The 27,514-nt window shown below is 46.5% G+C and overlaps 10 protein-coding genes across 10 annotated transcripts; 5 read left to right on the top strand and 5 right to left on the bottom strand.

Moving 5' to 3' along the window:
• Window positions 1–482: 482 nt before the first annotated feature.
• Window positions 483–1,153, bottom strand: F4813DRAFT_391407 (uncharacterized protein; the record flags this gene model as incomplete). Its single annotated transcript, XM_049247163.1, has 3 exons — window positions 483–812; window positions 889–909; window positions 971–1,153. 3 exons carry the CDS (start codon window positions 1,151–1,153, stop codon window positions 483–485), a joined length of 534 nt encoding a protein of 177 aa, XP_049097800.1.
• A 1,047-nt stretch (window positions 1,154–2,200) lies between these two features.
• Window positions 2,201–2,643, bottom strand: F4813DRAFT_391406 (uncharacterized protein; the record flags this gene model as incomplete). Its single annotated transcript, XM_049247162.1, has 2 exons — window positions 2,201–2,452; window positions 2,500–2,643. 2 exons carry the CDS (start codon window positions 2,641–2,643, stop codon window positions 2,201–2,203), a joined length of 396 nt encoding a protein of 131 aa, XP_049097799.1.
• A 2,251-nt stretch (window positions 2,644–4,894) lies between these two features.
• F4813DRAFT_366496 (NADP-dependent alcohol dehydrogenase C) lies at window positions 4,895–6,721 on the bottom strand. The gene is made up of 4 exons (XM_049244037.1): window positions 6,333–6,721; window positions 6,036–6,160; window positions 5,327–5,975; window positions 4,895–5,256 (listed from the first exon to the last, which is right to left on the bottom strand). The coding sequence occupies exons 1-4, from the start codon at window positions 6,401–6,403 to the stop codon at window positions 5,004–5,006; spliced, it is 1,098 nt and encodes a 365-aa protein (XP_049097798.1). The 5' UTR covers window positions 6,404–6,721; the 3' UTR covers window positions 4,895–5,003.
• Window positions 6,722–11,723: 5,002 nt separating this feature from the next.
• Window positions 11,724–13,022, bottom strand: F4813DRAFT_155303 (uncharacterized protein). The gene is made up of 2 exons (XM_049239003.1): window positions 12,751–13,022; window positions 11,724–12,680 (listed from the first exon to the last, which is right to left on the bottom strand). The coding sequence occupies exons 1-2, from the start codon at window positions 12,820–12,822 to the stop codon at window positions 11,970–11,972; spliced, it is 783 nt and encodes a 260-aa protein (XP_049097797.1). The 5' UTR covers window positions 12,823–13,022; the 3' UTR covers window positions 11,724–11,969.
• Window positions 13,023–15,419: 2,397 nt separating this feature from the next.
• Window positions 15,420–16,402, top strand: F4813DRAFT_391403 (uncharacterized protein; the record flags this gene model as incomplete). The annotated part of the gene is made up of 2 exons (XM_049247161.1): window positions 15,420–15,571; window positions 15,973–16,402. The coding sequence occupies 2 exons, from the start codon at window positions 15,420–15,422 to the stop codon at window positions 16,400–16,402; spliced, it is 582 nt and encodes a 193-aa protein (XP_049097796.1).
• An 839-nt stretch (window positions 16,403–17,241) lies between these two features.
• F4813DRAFT_155295 (uncharacterized protein) lies at window positions 17,242–18,944 on the top strand. Its single transcript, XM_049239002.1, has 3 exons — window positions 17,242–17,538; window positions 18,091–18,318; window positions 18,392–18,944. Exons 1-3 carry the CDS (start codon window positions 17,390–17,392, stop codon window positions 18,588–18,590), a joined length of 576 nt encoding a protein of 191 aa, XP_049097795.1. The 5' UTR covers window positions 17,242–17,389; the 3' UTR covers window positions 18,591–18,944.
• A 581-nt stretch (window positions 18,945–19,525) lies between these two features.
• On the top strand, window positions 19,526–20,979 carry F4813DRAFT_366487 (glycoside hydrolase family 28 protein). The gene has a single exon (XM_049244036.1). It carries the CDS (start codon window positions 19,703–19,705, stop codon window positions 20,924–20,926), a length of 1,224 nt encoding a protein of 407 aa, XP_049097794.1. The 5' UTR covers window positions 19,526–19,702; the 3' UTR covers window positions 20,927–20,979.
• A 488-nt stretch (window positions 20,980–21,467) lies between these two features.
• On the top strand, window positions 21,468–23,602 carry F4813DRAFT_397977 (heterokaryon incompatibility protein-domain-containing protein; the record flags this gene model as incomplete). The annotated part of the gene is made up of 2 exons (XM_049247993.1): window positions 21,468–21,990; window positions 22,058–23,602. The coding sequence occupies 2 exons, from the start codon at window positions 21,468–21,470 to the stop codon at window positions 23,386–23,388; spliced, it is 1,854 nt and encodes a 617-aa protein (XP_049097793.1). The 3' UTR covers window positions 23,389–23,602.
• A 215-nt stretch (window positions 23,603–23,817) lies between these two features.
• Window positions 23,818–24,994, bottom strand: F4813DRAFT_391399 (UFD1-domain-containing protein; the record flags this gene model as incomplete). Its single annotated transcript, XM_049247160.1, has 2 exons — window positions 23,818–24,657; window positions 24,710–24,994. The coding sequence occupies 2 exons, from the start codon at window positions 24,992–24,994 to the stop codon at window positions 23,818–23,820; spliced, it is 1,125 nt and encodes a 374-aa protein (XP_049097792.1).
• A 571-nt stretch (window positions 24,995–25,565) lies between these two features.
• Window positions 25,566–27,380, top strand: F4813DRAFT_366485 (uncharacterized protein). Its single transcript, XM_049244035.1, has one exon. The coding sequence runs from the start codon at window positions 25,589–25,591 to the stop codon at window positions 27,032–27,034; it is 1,446 nt and encodes a 481-aa protein (XP_049097791.1). The 5' UTR covers window positions 25,566–25,588; the 3' UTR covers window positions 27,035–27,380.
• Window positions 27,381–27,514: the final 134 nt, after the last annotated feature.

The following is a 27,514-nucleotide window of genomic DNA, read 5'->3' as shown; positions in this document are numbered from 1 at the left end:
AGTAGCCACAAAGATAAAACTTAAGACAAGCTTTAATCTTTAGATGTTGTCGTGTGGCATGTCAAAGGTCCAACTATTCCATACTACAAATGCCTTTGTCATTCGTACTGGAATATGCTGGTCGAAATAGAGGTAAAGGAAGTAGTATGAGTATTGAAGATGAACAGTAGGGGGCATTTCAGCTGAGTTAAAGAGGCTTAATATAGCTGGAAGTGCTCGGTACTCAGTACTGTGCTGCTCCGGACTCCGAGGCATAGCATTACAAGGACTACGTCATTTACTGTAACAATTTATGATGTATCGACTTTCGATGGCAGAGGTCTTTTGGTATTACCTAATAGATACATACAGGGCCTCTCCAAGGCTGGTTCAAACCAACATATCAAACTTCTTCTTTCAATTAGTGCAGGCCCGAACAACGAGGCTAACAGCCGTTGGGCAGATTAAAGTACACAAGAAAGATTACACCCAGAGCATTTTTTTTAGCGCCTAGAAGCACGTCTCCTCAAAATGCGACCCCAAAGAGCTCTGCGAAGAATTCCTCTGGCACGGCGGCGGCGCGGCGCAGGGGCCGGAGCAGGGAGAGAAGCCGGGGCCGGGACCGGAGCCGGAGCGGCAGCGGCAGGGAGTGCGGGGGCCAGAGTGGTAGTGGGTCCCGTGGCGGGGACGGCGTTGATAGCGGGCGCCACAGCCGGCACAGCAGCGGGAGGGCCAGCGGGAGGTGCGGCTGCAGGGGTGGCTGCAGGGGCAACAGTGGCGCCAGAAGCGCCAGAAGCACCACGGGCACCACGACCACCACCAGCAGGAAGAATCTAGGAAACCCAACTTGTTAGTTGGTGTTTTGGGTTGGGCAATAATAATAGATGTAATATAGGTAATTTGACTTACAGTCACTCCTCCTTCCAACCACTAAGACAGATTAAGTTAGTAAATGTTGTACATTGTCATAGGTATATAGGGAATTACATACACCCTTACGGCCGCAACGTTTTGTAAAAGTGTCACGAGCACTTTTGCTCGAGGTATGCCCAGTTTCGGCACTGACGGCGGCCCAATCCACAGTCTTGAGCAAGTCCCAGCTTGCGTTATTGAAGATTGCGACCATCATAACGGCCTGCGTAACCGTTACGACTGTTCCGTTCCCCAAATCCATTGTTTTGGATGTCTTATTTAATGTTAGTAGTGGGCTCGAAAAAAAAACTGAATGTGCTTATGTTCAGCCTTAACAGAGATAGCCAATTTTGAGAATAATCGAGAACAGGTTGACGAAACAATACAAAAGGCAAGACTGAAAGTGACAGGGTATTAGCCAGAGTTATTACTTACTTTAGAGAATAGACAGGTGTGGTAAGACTTAGAAATTCTTTGAGGTCTGAAGTTGGAATGGTGAGAGGGAAGATGTGAGTAGATTGTTGTTGTTGGAAAAGGGAAACAAAAATTATTTCTTCAGACTTAGGTGAAAGAAATAAGATTTGGTTCTCAATTTGTCTGCCTGAGGGAAGTTGCTCACTTTCCTAATCTCCCAACGGACAGTAGCTTAATGCCCTATACTTCGCGCAGGTCTCAGGGCTCTTAGGGGTTCTCAGGTATCCGCTTAGTTGTGTTCTTTCTCAAAACACCCCACCGCCCAGATGTCAGGTGAATACGTGAATATGTTGGGGCACGTATTATGGCAGTTGCTCTAGATGTTGGGAAGGAGAGAAAAAAGGTACATGAGATACAACTCCAGGAAGGTAGACGAGGCTCGATAATATGGACTTAACCCAGGGTGATCTGGACAGTATAAACTAGATAGGACACACTTAGTGGTCATATAAAAATAAGCCTTTTGCTCGTCTACAGGTCCAGTAGTTATGTCATAGGGTAGCTCTACTATTAAGTCTGACCTATTGGTCTCTACGCAAGGCATAGGCCTAGATATTATGGGCCTGAATTTTAGCATCACCCGGTTCAGTAATTGTGAGAGGAGCACAGTAACCATGATGAAAACAACCGTTGTTGATATAGTGTGTAGACTATAATACTAATTGCATCGCGAATCAAACCCGAGACCCTCCCTGCGATTTGTGTTGTAGAGCTTCGTTTACTTTGTCGTAAAGAGCATTACCAGATCCCGTATGCCATTAAATGCCATGGTCATCCTCGAAGACACCAACCACTGAGGTTGGTAGAAGAGGAAACATCAGCACGACTGATCACCTTAAGTAGCAATAAGCTCATCATCACCATCCTCGATCTTAACCACACCCTCGGCATCATCTTCGACCTCCTTCTTAGTAGCGGGCTTCACATCCTCATCGTCGTCGTAGCCATCATTGTCGTCTTGGCCCTTGCCGGCAACCTTGGCCTTCTTGCCCTTAGTCGGCTTGGTGACCTTGGAAGCATTGCCTTGCTGAGAGCTTCCCGCGGCTTCTCCCTGCTGATACTTGCGTCGGATCTGTGAGAATCGAGTCTTTAAATGGTTAGTATGAATCATATGCATTTAACAGTAGGCCATACCTTGGCAATCTTTGTGTTCTTCAGATTGAGCTCCTGGGCAAGTCCGTCCCAGTCAAGATCTAGGCCGGCGGGAAGGTACTTGAACAGGACGGCGAAGAACTTCTGGTCACCAGCACTGGGTACGCTTGTTTCCTTGGAAGGCATGTTTGCTGTTTGACACAGTCGGCTTGGCGGTGGAAATTTGGTTGATCTTAGATGCTGTATTAGATCCAATAGTTAGTTCATGCCAAATGGGAAATATTAAGAGGAGGAGGAGAAGTAGCAATGGCAGTGTAGCCTATAGTAATCGAGGATAGTCTATCACTTCGACTCTTCGACCACTTCATAGATGGAAATCGAGAAGAACAGAGGAAAGATGGAGCCTTGGGGTGTGGTGATGATGAGGAATATGTCCGGGACCATGTCGTAGCATCGGAAGGGGAGGAAGCAGGGTTAATGCGATGCGGAGGGCCAAGACGACAGGCAAATATATGACGCTTGATAGGATGGGGGTTCGAGGACACAAAAGTACACAGGGATTTCCACTTACATCCGAGCGATAGATACCGCGACCTAGCTGTATATTAGATCAGTAAACTGATGTGAGCATAGGTTGAATATTGCGAAAATATTTTGTACTTGGATGGGGAGGTAGTGTTGGGTGGGTGATCCAGCGACGTCTCAGATTGAAGAGAGAAATCGTAGGGTCGAGGGAGTAGTCACGAGGGCTAAAGTGCAAGCGGCAATGGGAACGTTGCGAGAAGGCTCTCGTGCGGACACCCAGCAGAGATCAAGGTGTGGAATGATGAAGCGGAGGGGATATGATGCTGAAATACTATACAACTTACTTCGAGGGAAGATGGTATTGTTGCGGTAGATTTCTCAGTGGTGCCAAATAAAAGCTTCCTGGCTTAGAATTTGGTATGAAAGTTGTTTCGTTGTAGTGGTAGTCAGGTACCAGAAGTTGAAGGTGGTAAAGGGATTGGGCCTGAGGGTGGTGTGTTGAAAGAAGAATCAGATGGGAGGGGATTAGGACTCAAGTGGGAAGGAGGACGCGAGGATCGTGAACTAAGAAACAATGGTTTCCAAGTAGATAGATTTCAACAACAAGGCGGGTACTACCCAAATTAGGTCATCGAGTTTGTTGTCGAGTTTGCCGTCTAGCCCACCAGACGTACGTCTAAGTCGCCGCTATAGAGTTGCTGTTGTGTAAGCTTTTACTTAGGTACGTACGACAAATCGACGTGTAAATGGAAGAGCTGACGACGTTGACAACTTAGTCAGCGATTTAACCATAATAAACAACAGTCTGACATAGGGGCAAGTTTGACGATGAGGTGTTTGGCATACAGCTGTCAAAAGAAGAGGAATGACAAACGAAACAAATCTGGAGCCTTACCTTTATCCGAGCATGAGCTTTCTAGTATGGAGAGAAAGTCTGTCTTCTTAGCAGAAATAATTCAGACTAACCTGTTGGTTTATGAGACACCAGAATGAATGTGTTCCGTTCAAGACGAAAATATAACTTACAAACTTAATGATTTGTCCTAAAGAGATACTTTCTCCAATATAGTTAGGTATCGTTATATGGAAATATGATGTAAGATGTAATGACAACTACCTAACTGACAAAGTTCAACTCGACTCGAATGGACTTCCTACAGCTTAAATTAAAAGCGCTAAGGGCAAGTCTTTATCTATAGATATAGCTAAAAAGGTGTGTTCAAAGGCTGGGGCGATATTCACGTCAGACTCTTTTACATTCACAAGTACGTACTCTATTAGACAACATTTAATGTGAAACTTATGTGTTAAGGCTGATTTAATTTGAGGTACCTATGTGAATTAGAGAACAGGCAGCTGAATTGACAGGAGTAGAATTGATTACAGCTTTAGACGGAGGAAGTCGGAGCAAGAACACCTCCGTATCCCGATAGAGTTATATCGTCTAGAATATTAAGTGTCAGTTACCAGTTCTTTTTTATCTGATAACTTTGAAGCTTGATATAATGGAACGGTATAGGTTGTAGGACATATCGATCAAGTAAGACATTCTAAAAGAAAAATGGTCTAGCTTTATATTTATGTTGCTACTCGATATCAATCACAATAATCTAAGAGCAAGTCAAACTTTCAGAATAGTTTTTACGTAAGCAGTAGAATCAAACGGATTTAGCTGACAGCTATACACTTGCCAGAGAGAACCCTTGATGTGTGTCATACGTAGATTAAGTGTTAGAAGCAACAGAAAAGCTGCTATAGAGTTATAGTGTAGTAGTAAAAATCTATTAACGCTTGTCTTTTGTGTATCCTCTTTCGAGGGCGCTACGCGCCTAGGTCTATTATTATTCCTGACTAGGTAGGTAGCTCCACTTATACCATGACAACACTTGGACTTTGGGACGGTTATTATAGTGGGATAATTATATTATTTATTTTCTTGGAAATGAATCGCTTTACTCTAAGTCAACTGGTTCGATATCTCCAGCATCTATGTTCTATGCCTCCGAAAATCAGCTGCTCCTTTAATGTTTGCCAAAGTTCTCATTTACGAGCACGTATCGGTAACGGGCCTTACCCTCCTCCATATCGATGATTGCCTGGTTGGCGTCCTTCAGAGGTCGTTCCTGAACCCAAGATTTGATTTTCTTATCTGCTGCTAACTGCAGCATTTCTCTTATTTCCCAAGGAGATCCAGTGGCGCTACCGCCAATTCTGCTTCCATCCAAAATTAACTGGAATGCATTGATGGGGGGAAGCTCGCCTCCATCAGGAGCGCTACACAATAAATTAGTTTTGAACGAAGTTTGGCCACTGCATTAGCAAGGTGAAATGGAGACAAACTTACCCAACTTGAATAAAAATGCCCCTTACTTTTAGAAGAGAAAGGTAGTCACTCAACGGCATCTTTGAATGAGACACTGTACTGATGATGATGTCCAGGGTTCGTCGGTGCTTCGTTGCCCAGTCTTTCTCCTCGCCCGTAGCAATGTACTCATCGGCACCAAGTTTCAGTACATCATCCCTTTTTTCTTCCTTTCTCGAGATACCGACGACCTTGTCGGCTCCCAGGGCTTTAGCGAAAAGAATACCGAAGTGACCCAAACCGCCAACACCAACAATTCCCACTGTCTTGCCTGGTCCACAGCCGTTTTGCTTTAGGGGCGAATACATGGTGATGCCACCACAGAGCATCGGAGCGACGGTGGCCGAATCAACTCCATCCGGAATCTTGAAGACCCAATGGCCGTTTGTACGGTTATAGTCCGCATAGCCGCCATAAGTTTTGCCTTCTCCATCCGGGTAAATGGAGCCGTAGGTGTTGATCAAGCCTTCTCGGCAATAGGACTCCAAGCCGTTCGAGCATTCCGGGCAGGTGCTCTTCTGGCAAGTCCTTGCTTGCGCACCAACTCCAACGCGATCGCCAACTTTGACATGCTTCACGTTCGCTCCTACACGTATCGCCTTGCCGACGATCTCGTGGCCCACGACGCAAGCTATGATAATGTCAGAAAAATAACGCGAACTAATCCGAAAGAATTAAAAGGGGGACGTACGGTAGGGAGTCGGGCCCCAGCCGGACTTCAACGTGTGTATATCACTACCGCAAATACCGCAGTGTGATATCTCAATGTCCACATCATCCTCGGTCCATTTCTTGGGCTCATATTCTCCCCATTCCCTATTTAACAATGGTTGTCAGTGATTATGTAATTCGATAAAAAGTCCAGATATTTCGGATATGTCTTGGAAGTAAGGCAAGCTCCCTATATATGTGTTTCTACCATTCAAGAAGGAAAAACAACTCCAGGGACAAACTAGATGATGAGGAAATAACTATTGATGTTACTCACATCTTTCCATTGACGGCATCTGGAGACTTGCCCAGCCAGCCTTCAAACTTAGGGCTTGCCTGTGCTGCCATATTGAGATATATGGTGATTTGGTGCCCGATATGAGGTCAAAGATGAAGAGATGAAGATTTTTGTGTTGTCTCAATATTGAATTTTATTGTGGAATTAAGCACTCGATCTTTAATCCCGACTCAAGTTACAATGCAGGTCACTTACACTTAAGTAGGGAAGCAACTGCCACGTCGCTTCCGGCTCATCCCATTGTCATTCGAACTTTAATCACTCTACGGCCAAAAAAGCCGATTGCGGGTTCCTAATCCATGACGATAAGTGGAGGTAACGGTGGATAGAAGTTACGGTGCAGACCTGTACATACATTATACTTACCTCGGCACCTACATGTGGATAACTACAAATAAATGGAATCTACCTGCGTAACCTAGGCATTCTCTTGTATGGGCCTCATAGAAGAATTGATGTTGCGTAAGCAAATCAACGGTGTAAGTCTGCATACTAGAGAAAAATGTGTAGAGGGTCCCACTGTTACATTGTGGCTAGTGATGGGCTAGCATCATTAGTCGCAATGGCGCCAGATATACCAAAAAAATTAATAGACGCATATATTTAACTCGTCACTACCCACTCAGATAAGTGTCGGACTTACCATAGATCGGGTTTATTGTATCGGACTTAATGCCAATATTAATAAGTAGTCAAGTACTAAACATTACCGTCGTCAAAAATGAAAGAGCTACCGAGTCGAAGTTCCACGAAAAAATGGCTAATAGGTATATTCACAGGCTATTAAGGTTTAACATTAGACACCATCGGTAATTAGTAGAAATAGCTACGTCTGCAGTCCAAACAACAATGCACTCTCAATAAAACGAAGGGGTGAGGGAAAATATCTTGGTACTCATTACTCAAGAATTTTTCTAGAGTGGACTTTACGTAGTAGTGAGGCTATCTGTGGCGACGAATATGTTTCAACACTAAAAAACTGGGAAACGACCATAACACCTGGAGGTAACCTCATAGCTAGGTAGCCACTAATAACTCTTCGGATGTTTTTCTCCTGGTAAATAATGGGCATAACGGTGATAGTGAATTTATCTCCATGCAGTAGAAAAGTTCCACAGGTCGATCTTTTCCACCGCTTTATTATTTTATATTTTAATTATTTTAATATTCACATTCGGGAATTTCGTATGTTTTTTTCCAACCAGAAACGCAAGAAGATGTCCTCGACGGTAAGATTTTAGTCAGGGGCACACGTATTTTAGAATCTAGGTTAGCATTTACCATGAAAGAAAAAGACGTATATATCCCGTCCTTTCAATTCTCGTAAAAATTGCCTCTGGTAGGTAGTATTGAAACATTGGGACAACCTCACACCGCCTTACTTAGCTGTCAAACTTTTCAGCCTTTACTAATACAGTTGAGATATCGCCGAATAACACTTAATTGATATCTTTTAAGTTCAATCGCGAAGCTCGGAGTAATATTACAACGGCTTATCAGTTTATTGATATGAATTACTAGGGCCAGCCTTGCATTTCGCATCTCTCGAGCGCTGCGCTCCGATGAAGGGACGTTCAAAAATTAGGTATTAGGTAAGGATGGCTTTCTGGCCAGTAATCGCTTGATACAGTCCCAAAGATTGCCTTAAAAGGAAACCAACCCATTGAAATATGTATTGTCAGCTCAAATGCCGTCATTTTACACGCTTTTAACATTAACGCCACTCATATCCTCAGCGCAATACCGAAAATGTAAGAATTCCTGATTGGTGTTAGCACGCCAAGTTGCTACTCGCTATACATAGTATATGTATTACCTCGGAGCTTTCACCAGATCTCCTAAATACTTTCCAATCCTTAACCTAGATAAAGCCGATCGGATCCATGATCTTCTTCACCGACATCATGTTCACTAACGATGTGGCTCATGTTGCGCTTATCAATCCAAACGTACTTAGGTACCTACCTAGGTAGTGTCTTTACGGGCCTTTTAGATCCACTAGCGTCTCATATCGTTCGCTATTTTCTTCATTTTAGGCTTAAATATCTGGGTCCACGACTTGTTTGAAACTAATCGGCCCGGACGTTTGGGATGTTGTTCCTCGGCTCCTCCCGAGTCCGATGCGCCCCACCGCCTCAAGCGGAGCATCAATCTGGATCAGCAATGTACCAAACCTGCAAAGATTCCACACACGGCGGAAACTTCAAATATATAGACTAGGTCGAGATTTTACTTATTTTTATAATTGACCCGGAGACTGTTTTAATATAGTATAAAAGTAAACTTTGATAGAGCCAATGTTAGGATATAATAATTTCCTATGTAACACAGTCACGTGTTGCCATGTGGACTGGTCCAAGCCCAAAACACCAATATTTTCAAGTAGCACACACACACACACACACACACGTAATCATCATCAAAACAACAACAGACATTGCAATACCTTCGTTTCCTTATTCGGTGTACACCGCCCAATACCAACTACCTAAATACTTAGGTAATAGTCAAAACTCCAACAGGCCGAGCCAACCCAACAAGCTACCTACAATAAACTGGAGATTGTTTAAGCTAATTTTCAACACTTTCAAGCCCACTAAGTAGTAACCGTTATACACTGGATTAAGTCCTTAACTAGATCAACGTTAGTCAAGCACCGAATAAGTATAAAGTCTCAACTATGAATGGCGACAATACGTTATATTATCTAAACCACCACTTACGTCATATAAATACGTAAGAAGGTAGATCCGAATACCCTCATTTCAAGTAGCAACTGGATAAAGATAAAAGAAATTACTTGGGCAACTTGTTGAAAATGAGCAATCGAAATAGTCCAGTCTAAGTCAACTCAAGTAATTAACCGGCACATTGGGAGCACTTATGTAATCAGACCAGAAGATGTTATAGGCTTGATGAAACCGTACGCGAAATCTCATTTGACTACTTTTCATCCCACCCTAATACAAGACAGATAACTTAATTTCCCAATAATAAGCTACTTTAAGGTGTGTAAGGTGCTTGAAGAAAATGATGGATTAATATGACTACCTATATTCGTAAAGTCCTATTCAAAAGGAACTTGAAAATGTAAGCTTACTAGTGATAGATGAAAAATTACCTGAGATATGATTTAAAGCAACCACAGCGCCTCTATCTCGTATATCTCTCAGGGTAACAGGCCGGCGTTTTCAACCCTGTCTTGTACATTCTGACCGCAGATCTTTTCGAAGTTGAAAACCTCCGTAGAACAAAAGTCTAACCGCGAAAAAAGCAAGCTTGACTACAGTACATTCGTTGGCTGGAACTTTTAAAGCGTTAGTAGGAACGAAGATACCGCAATAGTCATTATACTGCCAAGAGGCATATAATCACTTGAGCAGACCTGAAACATGGAAAGTCTGTAAATGCCCTCGGGGAAGCAGGCGTCCGCATAGAACGTGGGAGACCGTGGAGTGTAGCTGAGAAGGCGCTGGGCAGGAAGTATTACAATTACAAATTTGATAAGCAGCATTAGTTATTCACGTACTTAAACGCTTGATAATAGATAGGTTAACTTACCGAAATGTGCTCCCACTTCGTAGTAAGATATGCACGTAGATCATAATAACGTGGCCCCCATGTTGTCTGAGTGGGATCCGGCCGTTTGATTGTATCCTCGGTTAGAATTACTACTTACCCCACGTATTCGCTAAAGATTTCATATGTAACTATTAACTTGGATCAGCTGGAGCACGGGTTTGGCGACTCCCTAGAAAATCCCATGCGAGATTTCCTTGGAATACGTAGTAGGTATTGGCTACAGATTTGTGAAGGCGAACGCCGCAGCCAAGGTACCGAATCTGACCGCGGTCGATATATCACATTCTAATATCATACTATGCCTAATTGGAAAGTGGCTTAATACTCCGGCGTTATGGCTCACGGAATACTTATTGGGCATGTAACGTAGGCCTCGCTAGTACCTGGTGATAGAACCGCAACACGCCACCGGTGTAAGCGCTATAAACAGTCAAACATAATGTAGGGTGTGAATAGTAATACCTAAGCGATGTTATAATGATGGTTGGATTAAGAGGACAGGTTCTAACTAGCCTTAAATGGACGGTAAGATACAGGCCTGACAATCTTGTAAAACTGGTCGATATATCCCTATCATCTAGACCGAGGATGGCCGCGAATCACGTACGACCCATACCAGCATGGCGAACATTGGAGGCGATTTCTCGAGGAACGTCCCAATGGGGTTGATTGCAGTGGACGAAGTGTCCAAGCGCGGGTGGCTTGACGATAAGCTCGTCCGGGTTTCCGAGGACACCCTCGTACGATAAGTACGTAACAGACAGTCTACAGATAATATGTGAAATTCTAGAATAGCCTCCCAAGCATGTCGTCGTCGTCACTTGAGGTGTTACCACAAGTCACATTGCATATCCGATAGCCAAGCCGCGGAACACGGGGTGGATTCTTACGTGACAGTGGTAGGAAGTATAGTCTAAGAAGACGCAACTCCCGCAACTCGCTCAACAGTTTTCGCCTCGCCTGCTGGGTATCTCCAAAGTACATATTCTCCAAGCTACTTCTGTGCATTATCACAACCCATTCTGAGACCATAAGTACCGCATTAGGTCAAAAAACATGGTGAAATACCGGGGTCAAATACCCTTCCCCACACGCCACCGACGTTGATACCCGCGCATGGGCCCCGACTCTCAGCTGCAAAATTACTTCAAGGCTGACAACCCATGTTACATCCGCCTCAGCCCCGTGTCCAGATCTCGGGTCATCGGTGGACGCTAGCCCTATTGCTGGGGCACTCCGGGACGATGCGTGAATACTCGTATAAGTGCCTCTTCGCGCGTTACGTCGCCGTCAGACGATTAGACAATAATGACGATAGCCACCCTATCATGCGGGATCTATATGTGATATGGAATAAGAAGGGTTTAAAGGTTACATAGCTATCAGAAACGACGAGTAGTGCTGCAAGTTTCCCGGCCGAAGTTGCGTAAGGCAAATAGATAACAGAATCCCGTGATCTTTACACTCTGAAAAAACCCTTGGACGTATCTGATTGGTTGGATATCTCAGCACATTCCTGGTTACATAATAGCTGAGAACCATCGTGTAGTTTGATAACTTATCATCACGAAAAGCTGATATAGTTTAGTTTGGCTCCTAGGGCCGGTTGAAAGTCACAATACATCAAGAATTATTGAATTGGGGTATCACATGCTCATACGACATACTCAAAGAATGTCTTTAGCCTCCATTCATAGAAACAGTATAGCGTCTCTAGGTACTCATCAACCAAGCCCAGGCATGTCCGAATGCCAGATGTCGAAATCGTGCCACTAAGTAGTAGTCTTACAAAGCCCAAATGAGTGAATTCACCAGCATCAAACCCCTCAAGAAGCCAGATATTCGACCCGAAACGCCCAGGTTTCCTTTGTTACCAACCGCATAGAAAGTACCCCATGACAGATTAGCGATCCACGTGTTTCCCTGATCAATTCCCCGTAGAAACCAGCTCATAACCCCCACAGCGTATATTAGCTATCTGACCTGACATCATCATAGCCCAAAACCAGCCTATCCGAGCCCCTGACATGTCCATCAAGAGTACTCGTCCCATTCGTGCTTCACGTCGACGTAATCTTCATCAAATTCAACTGTCCGAAACGGAGGCATGTGCGGATGAGAATGCACGTGGGGTGGCTCGCAAGGGCTAGCTCTAAATTCATCAAATGAAGAACCTGCCCCGAAGGTGGTATAGTGCGGAACACTCGGCCACATCGGGTCGGGGTGGTCGGGGCACGGCGAATCGCGGAAGTTGAATGAGTTCTGGGAAGTGACCATCTCACTGGTGGGGCTGGGTGTGAAGGCTGGAGATGGAGAGAAAAAGTCGCTATCACTGCCCGGTGTAAGAAATCGAGGTTGAATCACGCCATGGTTGCTCGAAACCGAAGTAGCCGGAATTGGGCCAGATGGTCCCGGAGTTAGACGAGGAGTGAACCGATCATCAAAGCTGTAGGGGGCGCTCTCTTGTTTAATCTTGGGAGCGGGCACCTCGGATGGCTCTGGGGTGACCGAGGATTCTGGGAGTGATTCTAGAGTAGATTCTAGCTTGACAAGTTTGTCCTTCTTCCCTTTTGGTTCCTTCTTCGACTTTGTGACTCGGTTTTTCGCCTGTCCCGTTCGGTTTCGTCTAGTAGGCTCATTGCCTAGCATAGCGATTTTGAAACGTGAGTATCTCATGCGAGCGGCATGGCCATTGGAAATTGGTTGGGGTAAGATCTCGTCTTTAGCAACCGCGTCCCAATTGATCTATATTATATGTTAGTGGATTCCAACCCCGCAAGTCTAGGACACGCGTTATAGCCAAAACTCAACTTACATCCTTGAGGTTCTTCTGCTTCAAAATGGCAAACAAGAACCTGGTCATCATACTGTCATTGTTGGAAGACATGGCGACGATTTACCGCCAGTGGGATAGCCCGGGAAATGTAGAATGGGCAAGATTTAGAGGAGGCGAGCCTTCTCAATAAGAAGTGCACAGCTAAGTGTAAAGCAATTCGGAGAGAGCCCTCGATTTCAATGATGATCTGAACATGCGAAGGTAAAATGAAATGGGCGAGTCACGAACGGAGTGGACGTGAAAGACAGTGAGGGAGGACTGGTGGAATATATGTCAGGGCTCCTAGATAAAGCTCTGAAGCTTGGGAGGTCGTTGAGAAGGAATCACACCAAGCTGTCGATCAAATATTGTGAAGTGAAAGTATGACGAAAGGTGGAGACAAGCAAGATGGTCCGTGGCAAGATTAAGAGGCCGTTTGATGCCGAGATAATGGATTAAAAGAGTGTTATTCCTATGGTAAAAGAGTGAAGCCTAAGACTAAAGAGGGAGAGGGATGCAAGTAATTTCGTTTGGCTGGCCAGTTTTCTTCTTCAATGAGAAGGGCAACAATGTATGTTAACAGGGCTGCTTTAAGTGCTTGCATGAAAAGCAAGCTTACTTGCACCGGGATTATCATTAATGGGTCTATATGACGAACAGTATGAAAGGCACGGTTGCCTAGCAACTTCAATTCCAACTCTAGCAGTCTAGCAAGCAATAAGGCGAATACTATGAGCAACTTTGTCTTGGCCAAGAAGATCAAGGGGTGAAAAGAGAAAAGGGTTGGTGGGGTTTAATACGCGAAAGTGGGATGGTACGCGGTGTACCGCGTAAAGTGGTTTGCAATCCCTGCAGTACCATCGTGTCTTTCGACTGGGATGTTTAAAGAATCCTAGAAACTTCTGTTTCGACCAACTTAAGCCAACGCTTGACAGCTCTCTAAGCCGTAGAATTTAGGCGCATTATAGAGCTGCGGCTAGCTGAGATACGCTGTAACGGTAGAACTTATTTAGTCAAAATTGACTGCTCGGACCCTTTGTAATGTATGTAGTTCTTTCACGGCGCGATGTCGAGAGGAATTCACACACCAATCAGACGAGAGAAAAAAGAATACATGATACGAAGCTAACTTTAGGAACCGATCCCGAGAAGGGGAAGATGCCGAAGTAGGGTGGGTAAGTAGGTAGCTTCAGATATTTGTACATAGCGGGACGAGGGTTGGTTAAAGACGTGAGTCACCAAAGAATTCAGGAGGCTGGGAACTTGGACTTGAATGTACTCGATTGGGCGATTATCGAGACTACTGATTGGTGTACCTGTAACGTCATCTCCCGCCTATCTCTAAGCGGATAGGTACCTTGGATTTACCAGTTCGCAATTGATTTTGCAGTAGTTTCGCAGTAGTTTTGTAGAGATCGTCGGTTGTTATTCAACCACATGCATCCTCGATCCAGGAACATCCAGGAACGGCCTGTTCAATTCCGAATATATATGTAACTAGCCTCGCAGCCAATTATTTGTTAATTCGACAAGTTTTAATATGTAGAATGTAGTTAGATGAGAGGGCCACCGCGTTTTTCTCTCGGAACCAAGGAACTTGTTTAATACGTCGGGCACTAAGGCTGTTGGTGTTTGCTTCTAATTCTCGGAGAAATTGGTTGCGAGCGACAAAGGGTTTTTTTTTTTTTTTTTTTTTTTTGGAACTACTTCTTACATAGGTATGTTTGTCTTATTCCTGTTACCGAACAATGTTATAGTGCCGAGTCTACTAATGTGTAACACTAGAATGTTGAAGAATAAATAAATGGGAAGTACATATGTAAAAAGTAAAAGGGGAAAAACCAGGATTAGGACGCGTTGGAGTTGGAGTTTATAGCACTGTGTGCATGGTCTGCTCACGTTTTAGTCGCCTTTTCACGTGATGTTTCATAATCCATACACCTTTCCATTTTAAGATTTAAGTGCATGCATGTACATAGCGTCTTTTAGAAAGAAGCGCGGAAAGGAAAAGAAGGCGCAATGGAAAAGTAAATTCGATAGTTGTGATGCAGCATGCTACCCCAAGAGGAACGGCAAATTCCCGGCTATCCGAAGTATTCCGGTCAAGCTGTCGAGTTCTATTCTAAGAATGGGTAAGTGCTTAGCTGCCCGGACACCCCTATTATAACAACATTATTATACACACACTCGAGGTTAGATGTACTTAAAGTCAAACTGGTACACACCAACCGTGAAAACACAGGTTACCTAGGTAGGTACCTAGGACCTAGGTACATGTAGGTATATCGAATTGCGAACTCACGTGATCTCTCTACTACCACCCACACCCCAACTTGGCAACTGCAACGCATCAAGGTCTCGGATCATTACATAGGCCGTGCGCGAACAAAAAAACAACAGCACGCTATCCTAATTCGTTCTTAGTGGAAATACCGCCAAGGGACTCGACCCACCCTTGTCACTACCGCTCCGGACCGCGTAATTCAGGTAGCTCCAATTCAAAGCTCCTTACCCATTCTTCTCAACCTCTTAAAAGCTCTCATCTCTATCAATTTTCTTAATTCGCACGTGAAGAGTAGCTTATTGCTATAGCAGTTCCCACATCGCTATCTTAGTACCAGTCTCTTCAAGCTCTAGCCTCGAAGGCTCGGAGCTACCAAAGAGCCAAAATGAACAAAAATTGGAATGACAGAGCTGACAAAGACCTCTTTTTCACCATCCTCTCTGTCAAGAACATCGGTGTAATAAGCGGCGGGGAATGGACTACCATTGGTAATCATATGCGATCCCTAGGATATGGCTTCACAAATGAGGGATGCCGGTAAGCAAAGTCCATTTCTTCTTTCTGCAACCTGGTTCCCACGTACCCGGTTCAAATCTACGTAGCCTTCTCGTCCTTGTCCCCTTCCTCTAGTGTGTGTGTATGTGTGTGTGTGTGTATCTGGTAATGTACCAAGTAGCGCATGCAGTCTACCTATTGCTCCAATATGATAGAGATACATCAGTTATCAAAGGATATGTCAAGTCGCACAATTAACTACAGGGTTCTGCTTAACTTAACTGTCAAGTTACTTGGTAACTGTACAACCGGGGTACTTGAGGTTGTCGCAACCCAAGACAGAAGTCGAGATGACCTAGCACACCGGATTTACTTCGCGACATACACACAAGAGGATATACAACGTATGATACAGCACATGGGGACTAATCAACTGGTACTAGTCAACACTTCCAAGGCCTCCGCAGAGCCCAGCATAAGGTTGAATCCGGTGGTATAGATGCCCAGCGCAGATCTGACCCTACTCAAAACCCCATCACACGGCGCCCCGGTCCAGGTCGTGGGCGGCCTAGGAAACAACCTCCGGCACCCATTGCTGGTCTTGACCATATATCTTCTCCTGGAGTACCAGGCCAAGTTCACGACGACGAGGAAGATGCTACAGCTCCACATGATGGCATGTCCGTTCAAATCCCTAGCGAGGAGGCCGACTCTTTAGGCCTAGTGCAGGACGACTCGGGCCTTGATGAACAACCACCGAAACGTCAGCGCCTCGATGAGGATGATCAGCAACAGACTGATGATGCAGCCGTCTTGTCGTTAGCAGCAGATGGGCTACCTGGGCACGAAGATCATTATGGTCCACCTGAGTAAGCCCCGGGTCTATCTATTATCCTCACATGAAGGTACTAACGAATCGGCAGATTTTATGGGGAAGCATAGTGGTTGTAACCCTTTTCGCCCAGCAGTCATCTCCGCCTCTAAGGGAACGTTTTAACATAAGCTACTATAATACAGCTGGCCAAGGCTCCTATTGCAAGGCGTAGTTGTTAGACCATGGCCGGCCAACAACAGTTCAGTAGTCATCAGTCTACATTATATGGATGTTCATTCAAGCTACGTTGTTTTTAATACGAAGTCAATAGATCACAAAGACTCGCGTTTGCTTCTCTTGGGAATGGGGGAATCAGAGGAATATCTCCGGGCAACTTATGTACAACACTGCAGCATCGCGTTGATCGGTAGTTTGGAGTTATAAGCGGGCTATTTATGATCGGGATAAATTTTTTGATAGCCAATAATTCCAGCTATCTTACACGAAGGTCTCCTGGGACCTCTGGTTTTTAGATTTGAGAAAGACAAGAATGTAGATGTCCAGAAGGGTACCTAGGTGCATTTACGTTTTATGCAGCTCGTTATTTATAGGCAACATGTATTGGTAGAAGGACCTTATCACATGGATGCCTCCAAACTATTTAGGATTCTCAAGTTTGTTCACATCATACGCCACAAGAAGCAATCACTATCCCATATATACTCCCCTACCTTCCCAAAGTTCCGTTAGATTCATCCTACGTAAGCCTATATTACTTCGTCACTTGGCATGCACCTAGTCTCGTAGTTTCTATTTTGTAACTTCCCAACCCAACTGAACAACACATCTCTTCTACCGTCAACGTCTACTTGGTTCTAAACATCTATACCTACCTACCTACCTACCTACCTTGTTTACTACTGAACAACCCAAACTCTTCGCCTTCCTTTACTACCCTCCAGGACATCAACCACAACATCTCTTTCACTAACCTCTCTATCTTGATCTCGGTTGGTTCAAACCTGACCTCAACACACATCGCCACCATGCCGAAGGGCTCAACCTGGACTCTCGAAGCCTATCGCGACTTCTCCAGAGCCGTCTGGGACGTCGCCAAGTTGACGGCGGAGCAGAAGGAGCAGATCCTACGCAAGCTACATGACCTGGGTTACGAATTCACTGGAAATGCTATGAGGTATGATATACATTTTTCATTACTTTCCACCCTCTTGAGATCACACAGTGAACATCATCTATCGCTATTTGATCATCGTGCTTTCCATGTTAGAAGTGTATTCCTAGTTACGACATCCCCCAACATACCTAAAGCATACTATTTCCATGACTCCCTTTGCCCTCGTCGATCAAGAGTGCCATCATATCAGCAACTTTTCCTATATCCCACTATCAGAGTATAAAACTCATGGGTTGGCCCGAAAATATCTGCTATATCATGATTTGAGTTGGGCTCTTTTCCCAGAACCACAGCACCGCGGAACTATACCGTGCGGTCATTTTCAACAATCTACCATCGAAATTCACGTTCTACCTAGGCCATTTGGCGAGTTGTACTATGATATTTTCTCTCGGTTTCACTAGGTTCACTAGAGGCTACCTTACACGAACTATCCCCAGAGCAACTACGCCGCAGCTTCACTGACTGCTTATGTCTTTTGCTAGCTTGTTCCTAGCTAGGCTTATCTTTGACTCTCAGCTTTCCATGCATCAAGCTAACTTATATTCATAGACAGCACTTCCAAAAGATGATCCGAGACGAGAAGTCGGAATCTCAGCAGAATGCTGCTTCCGGCTCCTCTCCCGACAACAGTCAACCTGCTATCAAGGACAAGGCAGCAGCCCGCCCCCGCCCCGCCCGCGGCTCCCGCGCTAGCGCCAAACGCAAGGCTAAGGCACCAGTCTCCGACGATGACGACGAGGAGAAGAAGACACCTGTCAAGAAGCGTACCAGGAACGGGTAAGTTTACACTACTGATCAGTCTTAGGAGTTTGATTATGTGGTAGAATATGAGGCTAATATATCACTTTAGAAAAACTTCTATGAAGTTGGAGGATGATGAGCCCGTGCCTTCTCAGGATGACAAGGACTGGGGTGAGTCTGCAGCTCAGCTTGAGCAACACCAGCCCGTGACTCTCCTTGACCCCTCTTCGGCCCCCCCTGCTCATGGAGACAACGAAGCTGAACAACTGTCTCGTCTAGACGGTGAGGATGAAAGTGGCGATATTTAAGTATTTCCCAGCCAACCAGGAGCAGAGGAATTACCTCTGTTTACGATACCTCGCAACATACCCCTCACTTTCTAAGAGGATGCCAGGGACACTAGTTCTCTGATGAGCAAGAGATTTATGTTATCTAGTCTTCGCGTTGTATTCATGTCGCCATCTACTTCGAGTTAGCTTAGGCCTTGCGTTCATAGGGGTTAACTTGAGCCCACCGGGGCGTTGCGAATCGGTGATTTCCCCTCATGCTGCTCGGAAGAAGAATTTAGTGATTATGGTCTCGATTGATACTCAGATATACTAGTTGCCTAGTTTGACTTTGCGATGTGACTTCTCCTTTACGGGAATATCAATAAAATTCCTCCAATACTCTTCGTTATAGGTCTTCTAACCAATAGAATCAACATGTGATCTAACCGAGGCAACAGATAATAACTATCCTCAAAAAGTTCAGAATGATCCGTGCTATGTACCTACACTTTAATTTAACGAAACCCCACAACGTCTATTTGGTACATCGGTGGCTTTATCAGTTAGCACTTCATCTCGTCTGATGTTTAAATCTGAAACTCCGCTGCAAGTGGCCCTAATCGTCTTTCAGGTAGCCAAAGCCAAGCTTTCTCGTCTCACGATGTGGGGACTCAACTCAGATCCCTAGCTTAGCGTTTCCGGACCTTCGGTATCTTACCGCAATACGGCTAGGGCCCGTTCAATCGTGGGATCGAACGGTTAGTCCCCCGTGTCCACCGGATCAGCGAGGCCCCTCTATGATCCCTGAAATTATACTATCCTCCACAAGGCGTCATATTGCATGAATCTCTCATAAGAACTTAATGTTGACAGTAGGTACACATCTTATCTCTTCCAAAACTCTAGCTGCGTTCTAGGTCAGCATCTTATTCACAATAGGTAACTAAGGCGTCCCCGGCGGACACATGGATCCAAGCGGAGATCCACGAATGGGGTAACTAACTTGTTCCTTGCACGCCTCGTGTCTCACTAGTTTCCCGCGCGAATCACGAAACATGCCTCACATGCAAGTCGTAGATCGCCATACCACCTGGCAAAAGGGGGCAAGTATAAAAAGTTGATGCTTTTCAGCTTTTCCCACCAATGGCATTATGTTAGGGGGTATAGCGACTCGAGCCGTCCTTTGTTTCTTTCTCAAGGCTAGTCCCTCGTTTCTACTTATAAGCCGAGACTATATTCGTTCTTTTCGCCTAGTCGACATCTCGTTCTTTACAGCTCAGTCCAGCATAATGCATAACCTTGCGGTTCTCGGTCTTGCCACTCTGGCCCTCGCAGCCCCGAGCACTCTCAACGAGAGAGCTACTACTTGTACCTTCACTTCGGTAGACACTTTGGCATCGAAGAAGAAGTCTTGTACCGACATCGTGATCAAGGGGGTCACTGTTCCAGCTGGGCAGACACTTGACTTGACCGGCCTTACTACCGGCACAACCGTCACTTTCCAAGGCACGACGACATTCGCGTACAAGGAGTGGGAGGGCCCCCTAATCAGTGTCTCGGGAACCAAGATCACCGTTCAGGGCGCCAGCGGCCATGTCATCGACGGCCAGGGCGCAAAGTGGTGGGACGGAAAGGGCAGCAACGGAGGCAAGACGAAGCCCAAGTTCTTCTACGCCCACAGCCTGACGTCTTCGACGATCACCGGACTCAACATCAAGAACACCCCAGTCCACACCTTTTCTATCAACGGTGCCAAGGGCCTAACGCTAGACCACATCACCATCGATAACTCCGCCGGTGACTCCGGCGGCGGCCACAACACCGACGCCTTCGACGTCGGCTCATCCGATAATGTAAAAATCATCGGCGCCAACGTCAAGAACCAAGACGACTGCCTAGCCATCAACTCCGGCACCAACATCGAGTTCACGGGGGGCACGTGCTCGGGCGGCCACGGCCTGAGCATCGGGTCGGTCGGCGGCCGCAGCAACAACGAAGTGCGCAACGTCGTCATCTCGGGGTCGACCATCAGCAACTCGCAGAACGGCGTGCGCATCAAGACGGTGTACGACGCGTCGGGCGCCGTCAGCAACATCACGTACTCGGACATCAAGCTCAGCAACATTTCCAAGTACGGCATCGTCATCGAGCAGGACTACGAGAACGGCAGCCCGACCGGCACGCCGACGACCGGCGTCCCGATCACCGACCTTACCATCAACAAGGTCACGGGCACCGTTGCGAGCGATGCTACCAATGTGTACATCCTGTGCGGCAAGGGGTCTTGCAGCAATTGGAAGTGGACCGGTGTCAGCGTTTCGGGCGGCAAGAAGAGCTCTAAGTGCGCGAACATTCCGTCGGGAGCTGCTTGCTAGGTATTTTGTCGAGTCAAGCCGAGTTGAGTCGACTATTGTGTCTACGTAGCCGTGATATATAAATAAAAAATATAGCAAATCTTAAGACACATTCACATACAATTACCCGCTGCCATATCATATTAACACCCGTGCGTTATTATAGACATGACGTATGTTCTCCATGTCCACATATTCCGTTAAGGCAGCGATTCGATCCCAGAACCGTTCGGTTGTGGGATTGGGCGAATAATATCCAATTCAGCTGTCCAGATTAGTCTGTCGTGGCCCCCAACGGCTTTCGGGGGCGTGGTTGAAGGATTCCAACCAGACCATTATACTCCTATTGTTAAGCACTAAATAGGAAAGGGGACCAAAAATAAGTCGCCATGTGATGGCGATCCTTGCCGAACTACGCGTCCAGCTAGTTATACCGAAATCAGGGTTTGGATCGGGTTGAAATCGCTCATTAAGCGGCTGGTTCCTACGAAATGGGCAGAGTAGTTGAAATATCTAGACTACCTAGTTAACTCCTTTTTTCCTCTTCATTTTTCTTATGACTATGGCGAGCATTTATGGTCAAGTTCCGCTTAGTTCTCCTAATAGCATCAGGCTCCTGAAACTCTTTCCCGCGTCTTCGATCAAGGCACCTGTGAATTTTGAGTTGCTCGAAGCCACACTAGACCAATGTCCCTCTTTCAAAGCTATTTCGTATTCTTGGGACGGGCAACGACCTACAGAAAAAGCTTTTTGTCTGGGACAGTCCATCCTCGTTACGCTAAATTGCAATAACATACTTCGACACCTAGCTACAACTAATAGCAAGCCTTCGTTAGTATGGATCGATGCCATCTGTATCAACCAGTCTCCAGCGGCGGTGATAGAACGTAATCAGCAAGTGAGCATAATGGGAGACATCTACACCGCTGCTGATGAAGTCGTCGTGTGGCTTGGTTCTACGATAAAGCCGTCCTGGGAGTCGACTTTTCAGAACCTTTCTAAGTTCGCCGATGCATGTCTTGCTTCCAAGAGCGAAAAATACTCGGATAGACTCCTTTTATTAGCTAGCAGGATAGATACCAAGAGTAAGCCCACTCACAATGCTCTTTTATAATAAGGTGGCCAAATCATATGTGCTAAAAATACAACCAGCCCTCAACGATATGTTCTGGGGAGTAACGTGGTTTAGCCGTGTCTGGGTAGTCCAAGAGGTTGCGCTGAGCCGGAAAGCAACCTTCATATACGGCCAGGCTTTGCTCGTTTACTTCAACCTCATCAAGTCTTGGTCGGACTTATACAGTACACACAAAAACGTCGGTCTTGTACAGAATCTAAACCAGACCCTTTATAATGGCTTCGGCACGCACATCGTCTCCTTACAGGGACCGAGACGAGCAGTCGCCATCACTGAAGAATACGACAGCATTGAAGAACTCTTCCGCCAAGCAAGCAGACTCTTGGCAACCGAGCCTCGAGACAAGGTATACGGGCTTCGCGGGTTGTTAGTTAGCTACGGAGTATCGCTCCCAGCAGCTAATTATCAAAAGCCTCTGGAAACTATATACATGGAGACCGTTAAAGCGTTGATGGATTTTACTGGCTCTTTAAATCTAGAAAGTTGCTACTATGTATCGGACAGCTGGCCATCCTGGGTCCCAAACTGGGCAACTTCGGTGCCGTGTTCGGTACCGAAGGGAGATTATCACGCCGCTGGACATTCAACCGCCAGCTTCAGCTTTGTCCATCTGCCCCGTGGCTCCCGAGCACTCCGAGTCTCTGCCGTAATCATCGGAGACGTCTGTTCCTCCCTCAGGACATGTCTACTAGGACGCTATCGCACCGCGGAGGCCCTGAAAAACGACGATATCTTAACACAGATCGAAGAAGAAATAGCCCCGGACTGGAAATACAAACGACTGCAAAAAGGCGACGGTATCGAGGAATTCCTCGCAGTCTATAATATCCGCGTCTTACGGCAAGCTCTCGAGTACATGAGGAAAGCATCTAACAGCCTAGACAAGTGGAAGAATGACCTCTACGAGATAGTCTCCAACCAGGCATCAGTAGACGCAAAATTAGACCTGAAGGAGTCCTTCCGTCAATGGCTTGATTTACTCAGCGTCCTACCGGCCAAGCCCCTACCAGCCTATGAGCTATCAAGCATCGACGAAGCCCCCGAGATGGAAGTATACAATCGAATATCGGCAAACGACAACGTCTCCGAGCTACACGAGCTATTCACTGCATCATCATATTACTGGACATTCTTCAAGATGGGCCCAGGGGCATTTGGAACTGGTGCTTATGCCATCGCAGCCGGAGATAAGGTTGCTATTATGGCTGGTGGGTGTGTTCCCATGGTAATCAGACACGTACACGGAGATCAGTACCGGATTATATCTCCAGTCTACATTTGCGGTATTATGCAAGGTGAAGCTTGGCCAGTTAATCCGAGCAGTTTGAAGAGCATTGTTATAATCTAGTCTGGATAGGCAAGTAGAGAAAGGTTCGAAAATATGAACATGAATGAGATATTACAAGGACATGAGAAATGAGCCATAAATACTTGGGAATATCAATCTTCGAATTCTAGTTAATACGTCCTTAGGCCATATCAGGGAATCAAGAACAATGCCCTTCAAGACCAATACATACATCGGTGTAGTTTTTGAGATTATCTTTTATTATTTAGGCCAAGATCTACCCTCGTAGCGAGTCTGAGCGAACACATTCTTTCCGTTACGCAAGACGATAATGCCTACGACAAATTCCAGCCCACAATCCCATCAAGGGATACAACCCGATAATGTTAATGATGCATGGGAATATCGTAGTCATCGCATTAATCTACCAGGCCCATAGCATTATCTAGAAACTCCATAAACGCCTGGTACACCCCTAGTACGATATCATCATGCCTTTCGTCCATCGAGCCGGCGTCCTTCGTCGGACTTCTTCTCGGGCGCCTTTCCTTTATCTTCTCCCTCGCCCTTCCGCTTGACTGCCCCTCTAAGGGTCTGGCCCTGTCCCGCGAAGTATGGTCTGCTCGCATTCTCTTTCTCTGCCTCCTTGTCTGCGTCTGTCTTAACCGGTGTAACCTCGTAACCAAAGAAGAGCTTGTTGGGTGGTAAGCGAAGAGGCATGGGTCCATTCGTTCGTCTTCGCGGGACGGGTATAACATTTGTAGAAGTACCAGCGACGGGGGTTGAGGGTTTCGGCGTTGGGGCTTTGGAGCCTTTCTTGGCGCTTAGTTTGTGGCCCTCGTTTAGGAAATGAGACGAAACTGCTCGGGCTCCGGTCGCAGCTGTTGTGGCATTAGGGGCGATCGCGTCGTAGTTGATAGACTGTGCCATCGTGCCTTGGGGATGCATGAGCCCGCCAGCGGGTAAACCACCCCTCGTACTTCTCGGCGTACTAGTACCGCTACCCTTCTGCGGCTCAACATATCCTACTGGTGGTGCGAACTCGACCGAAACATCTGTCTCTATCATGCAAACACCCATCTTCTCCGTCTCCGGCTTCACCTCCAAGACTGCTACATCGTAAACCTCGTCGTTATACTCGAAGTTGAACACGTCGCCCTTGGTTAATGTAGCGAAGTTTCGGAATGCCTTCTCTAAAACCGCCTTGGGGTCACTAATTTCAAGGAAGTTGGTCGACTGGGGTTGAAGCTTAACCATCTTAGCCAGCTCCAGCGATGTCGATTTTATCTGGATCATGTCGCCGACGTCCAGTTGTAGCGTTTGCATCATCTAAACCCGTCAGTTATGGTTACTCCTCTATGACGCCAGCACCAAAACCAACCCATTGCGGTATGTACGCTCTGCCTTCCTCCGCCACGAACTCTAGAACACCCGCGTGCGTCTGGCGCTCTCTCTCGCCATTCACCAGCTCCATCATCAAGGGCCACTGAACGTGTAACTGGGAGATCTTCTGGAGGGCGGATGGCGGTAGGAAGATCTTGGAGCCGTAGTTGAGTTCCGGTCTCTCGGATCCGGGGGCCATGATAATCGGGTAACATCGGAAGTACTCGTCGAAACGGCGCATGGCCGGGCCGCGCATCATTCCGGATCGGGCCATGTACGACATGGCGGCCGGATCGTCGACGTCAAAAGAGTTGAATCCACGGTACTACGAAAATAGTTGTGGTCAGCAGAGATCCAGAAATCGGAACAAAGGGTCGGGTGTGTAACTAACCATAACGAGGTGGGGTTATTTTAGGAAACTTAGTCTACCTCTCTGAAAGATAAGAAAGATGGGGGACTGAAGATGGGTAACTAGAGATATTTAAGAGGATAAAAATTAGAGAAGGCGAATGATGTAAAAAAGAATATGAAGTGGACTTTTTTGTTGTAAGTTTCCTGAACAACTTCACGGAAGCTGGAAGCTGGAAACTGGAAACTGGAAACTGGAAACCGGAAGCTACTGGACCTTCCTCAGAGCTCTAGGTCATGTATCCGAAGGCAACTGCTTATGACGAAACTTCGGCGTGCGTATTAATCCGTCAGGGGTACATTGCGTCTTAGGTAACCGTGATTACTGCTAAGAATTAGAGAGACAAGCCACTAAGCACGGCCCCATAGTTATGTAGTACATAATCTTGGCAGCTTAGTAGCTTGGTATGTACCTAGCTCGGTACCTAGCTCGGTACACAGTAGGTAGCTTAATGTTCCCTCCCCACTGATGAGCTGCAGCTACCAGACAGGGGCAATTTTCAAATTTCAACGTCATATTGGACTCGACTGCTATTGGAGGCTCTGCCTCAATTCATACTTGTACTTATACACAATCCACCATAGCCTCATCATCATCACAATCATCATGTCCTCAAGATTCAGTGCCGCACGCCCAAAGCGCGCCGGCGAGAATTACGCGCGAATGCATCATGCCGAGCCCAACTCGAAGAAAGTCAAGTTCGACATGCGGAACCCGTCCGCGCTCGCCCCCGACGTAGAAGACGAAGACGATGAGGCAGACAATTACCTGGAAGTCGACGCAGAAATCATTCGCGGGAGCGCTGCGACTAAGCGCGGAGCTGTCAACATCGATGGGTATGACTCGGATTCTGACCAGGAAGAGCTTGGCACTTTACACGCGTCGAAATCCAAGCCGAAGAAAGATGACGAGGATATGGATGACATGTTCGCAGCCGAAGAGGATGGCGACGACAAAGACGATACTGTGGACAACTCGACGGGAAAGAAGAGCAAGGAAGTCAATTTTATAGACACCGAGAAGATCGAAGGCCAGGAAGCAGAATCGAAATCTGGTGGACACGTGCGCCTAGACGGGGAATCATCCGACGATGACGACGAAGAGGTAATAGAGCTCGCGATACAAGAAGAAGGTCTCGACGAGGAAATCGGTGCCGGCGGGCTCAAGAAACACGCTCCCAAAGTCGAGGCTTTCAACCTAAAAGCCGAAAATGAAGAAGGGCGCTTCGACGAGGCTGGGAACTTCGTGCGCAAGGCTGTGGACCCCGATGCCGTGCACGACCGATGGCTCGAAGGCGTCAGCAAGAAGGACATGAAAAAAGCCGCCGAAGCCCACGAAAAGCGCGAAGCCGAGCAGCGACAAAAGCGCAAGGAAGAGGACAGCGCATTGACGTCAGATCTTCTCAAGTCCCTAATCCTACATCTAGAGCGCGGAGAGACCCCAATAGAAGCACTCGCCAGGTTAGGCCGGGGCCAAACAAAAACCAAAAAAGTCCCCAAGTGGAAGCAGAAGAAACAGAAGCCGGACGCCATGGAGATGGACGCCAAGAAGGCGCCGGAAGACCCCGAGCAGACCCGCATCAAGGACGCTATCAACACGATCACCGAAGCGTCAGACAGGTTGCTCGGGAGAGACCGGCCGGACATCTACGACCGGGAGCGAGAACGCCTTATCCGCGAATACACGCGCGAAGCAGACGAGCCCTGGGTAGAGCCGCAAAAGGAGTCGAAAGCAGCGCCCATAACCAGGATGTGGGAGTTCCGCTGGATCGACGGCAGAGACGACGCCGATAAACAGGGCCCCTTCGACGGGCCCACGATGAAAGCCTGGCAGGACGCGGGTTACTTCGGAGAAGGCGTTGAGTTCAGGGAGGCCGGCGAGGAGGGCTGGACTCGCCTGGCTGACTTTGCATGATTATGAGGTCGTGTAGACCGCAAAACGAAGGGAATGATACCACGGCGTTCTTAGTAACGATTTCAGCACGATGTATGATTAGCTATTTGGAAAAGCAAACGAACTTCCCTCGAAGTAATAATTTATTATTACCTCTTTGAATCGGATACTACTACTATATTTCACAGTGTCGGATAAGGATACGATGCTAATCTAAGCCAAGAACTGATAATACTGCACCATCCAAGTGAGCGAAGTTCATCGCGAGGCTACCACCTAGGTACATTACATTTCTCTTCAAATTTAGATCATCATCACAGAGCCATCGTAATGAAATATTAAATATCAAAGCTTCTTCTTTCTGGGACCCGAGTATGGATTGCAATGTAACCCTTGCTCTGATACTGGATATTGTATCTCGCGTAACAGGTAGGTATACTTCGGCAACCAAGACATTATAAACCTTCGTCTAATACGTTAAACCTGCGCAAATGTCTTCAT

Source organism: Daldinia decipiens (assembly GCF_022478715.1).
Source record: "Daldinia decipiens strain CBS 113046 unplaced genomic scaffold F4813scaffold_27, whole genome shotgun sequence".
NCBI classification, from domain to species: domain Eukaryota; kingdom Fungi; phylum Ascomycota; class Sordariomycetes; order Xylariales; family Hypoxylaceae; genus Daldinia; species Daldinia decipiens.
Note: the sequence above shows the minus strand (reverse complement) of the source record. Positions and strands in the feature narration are given on the sequence as shown.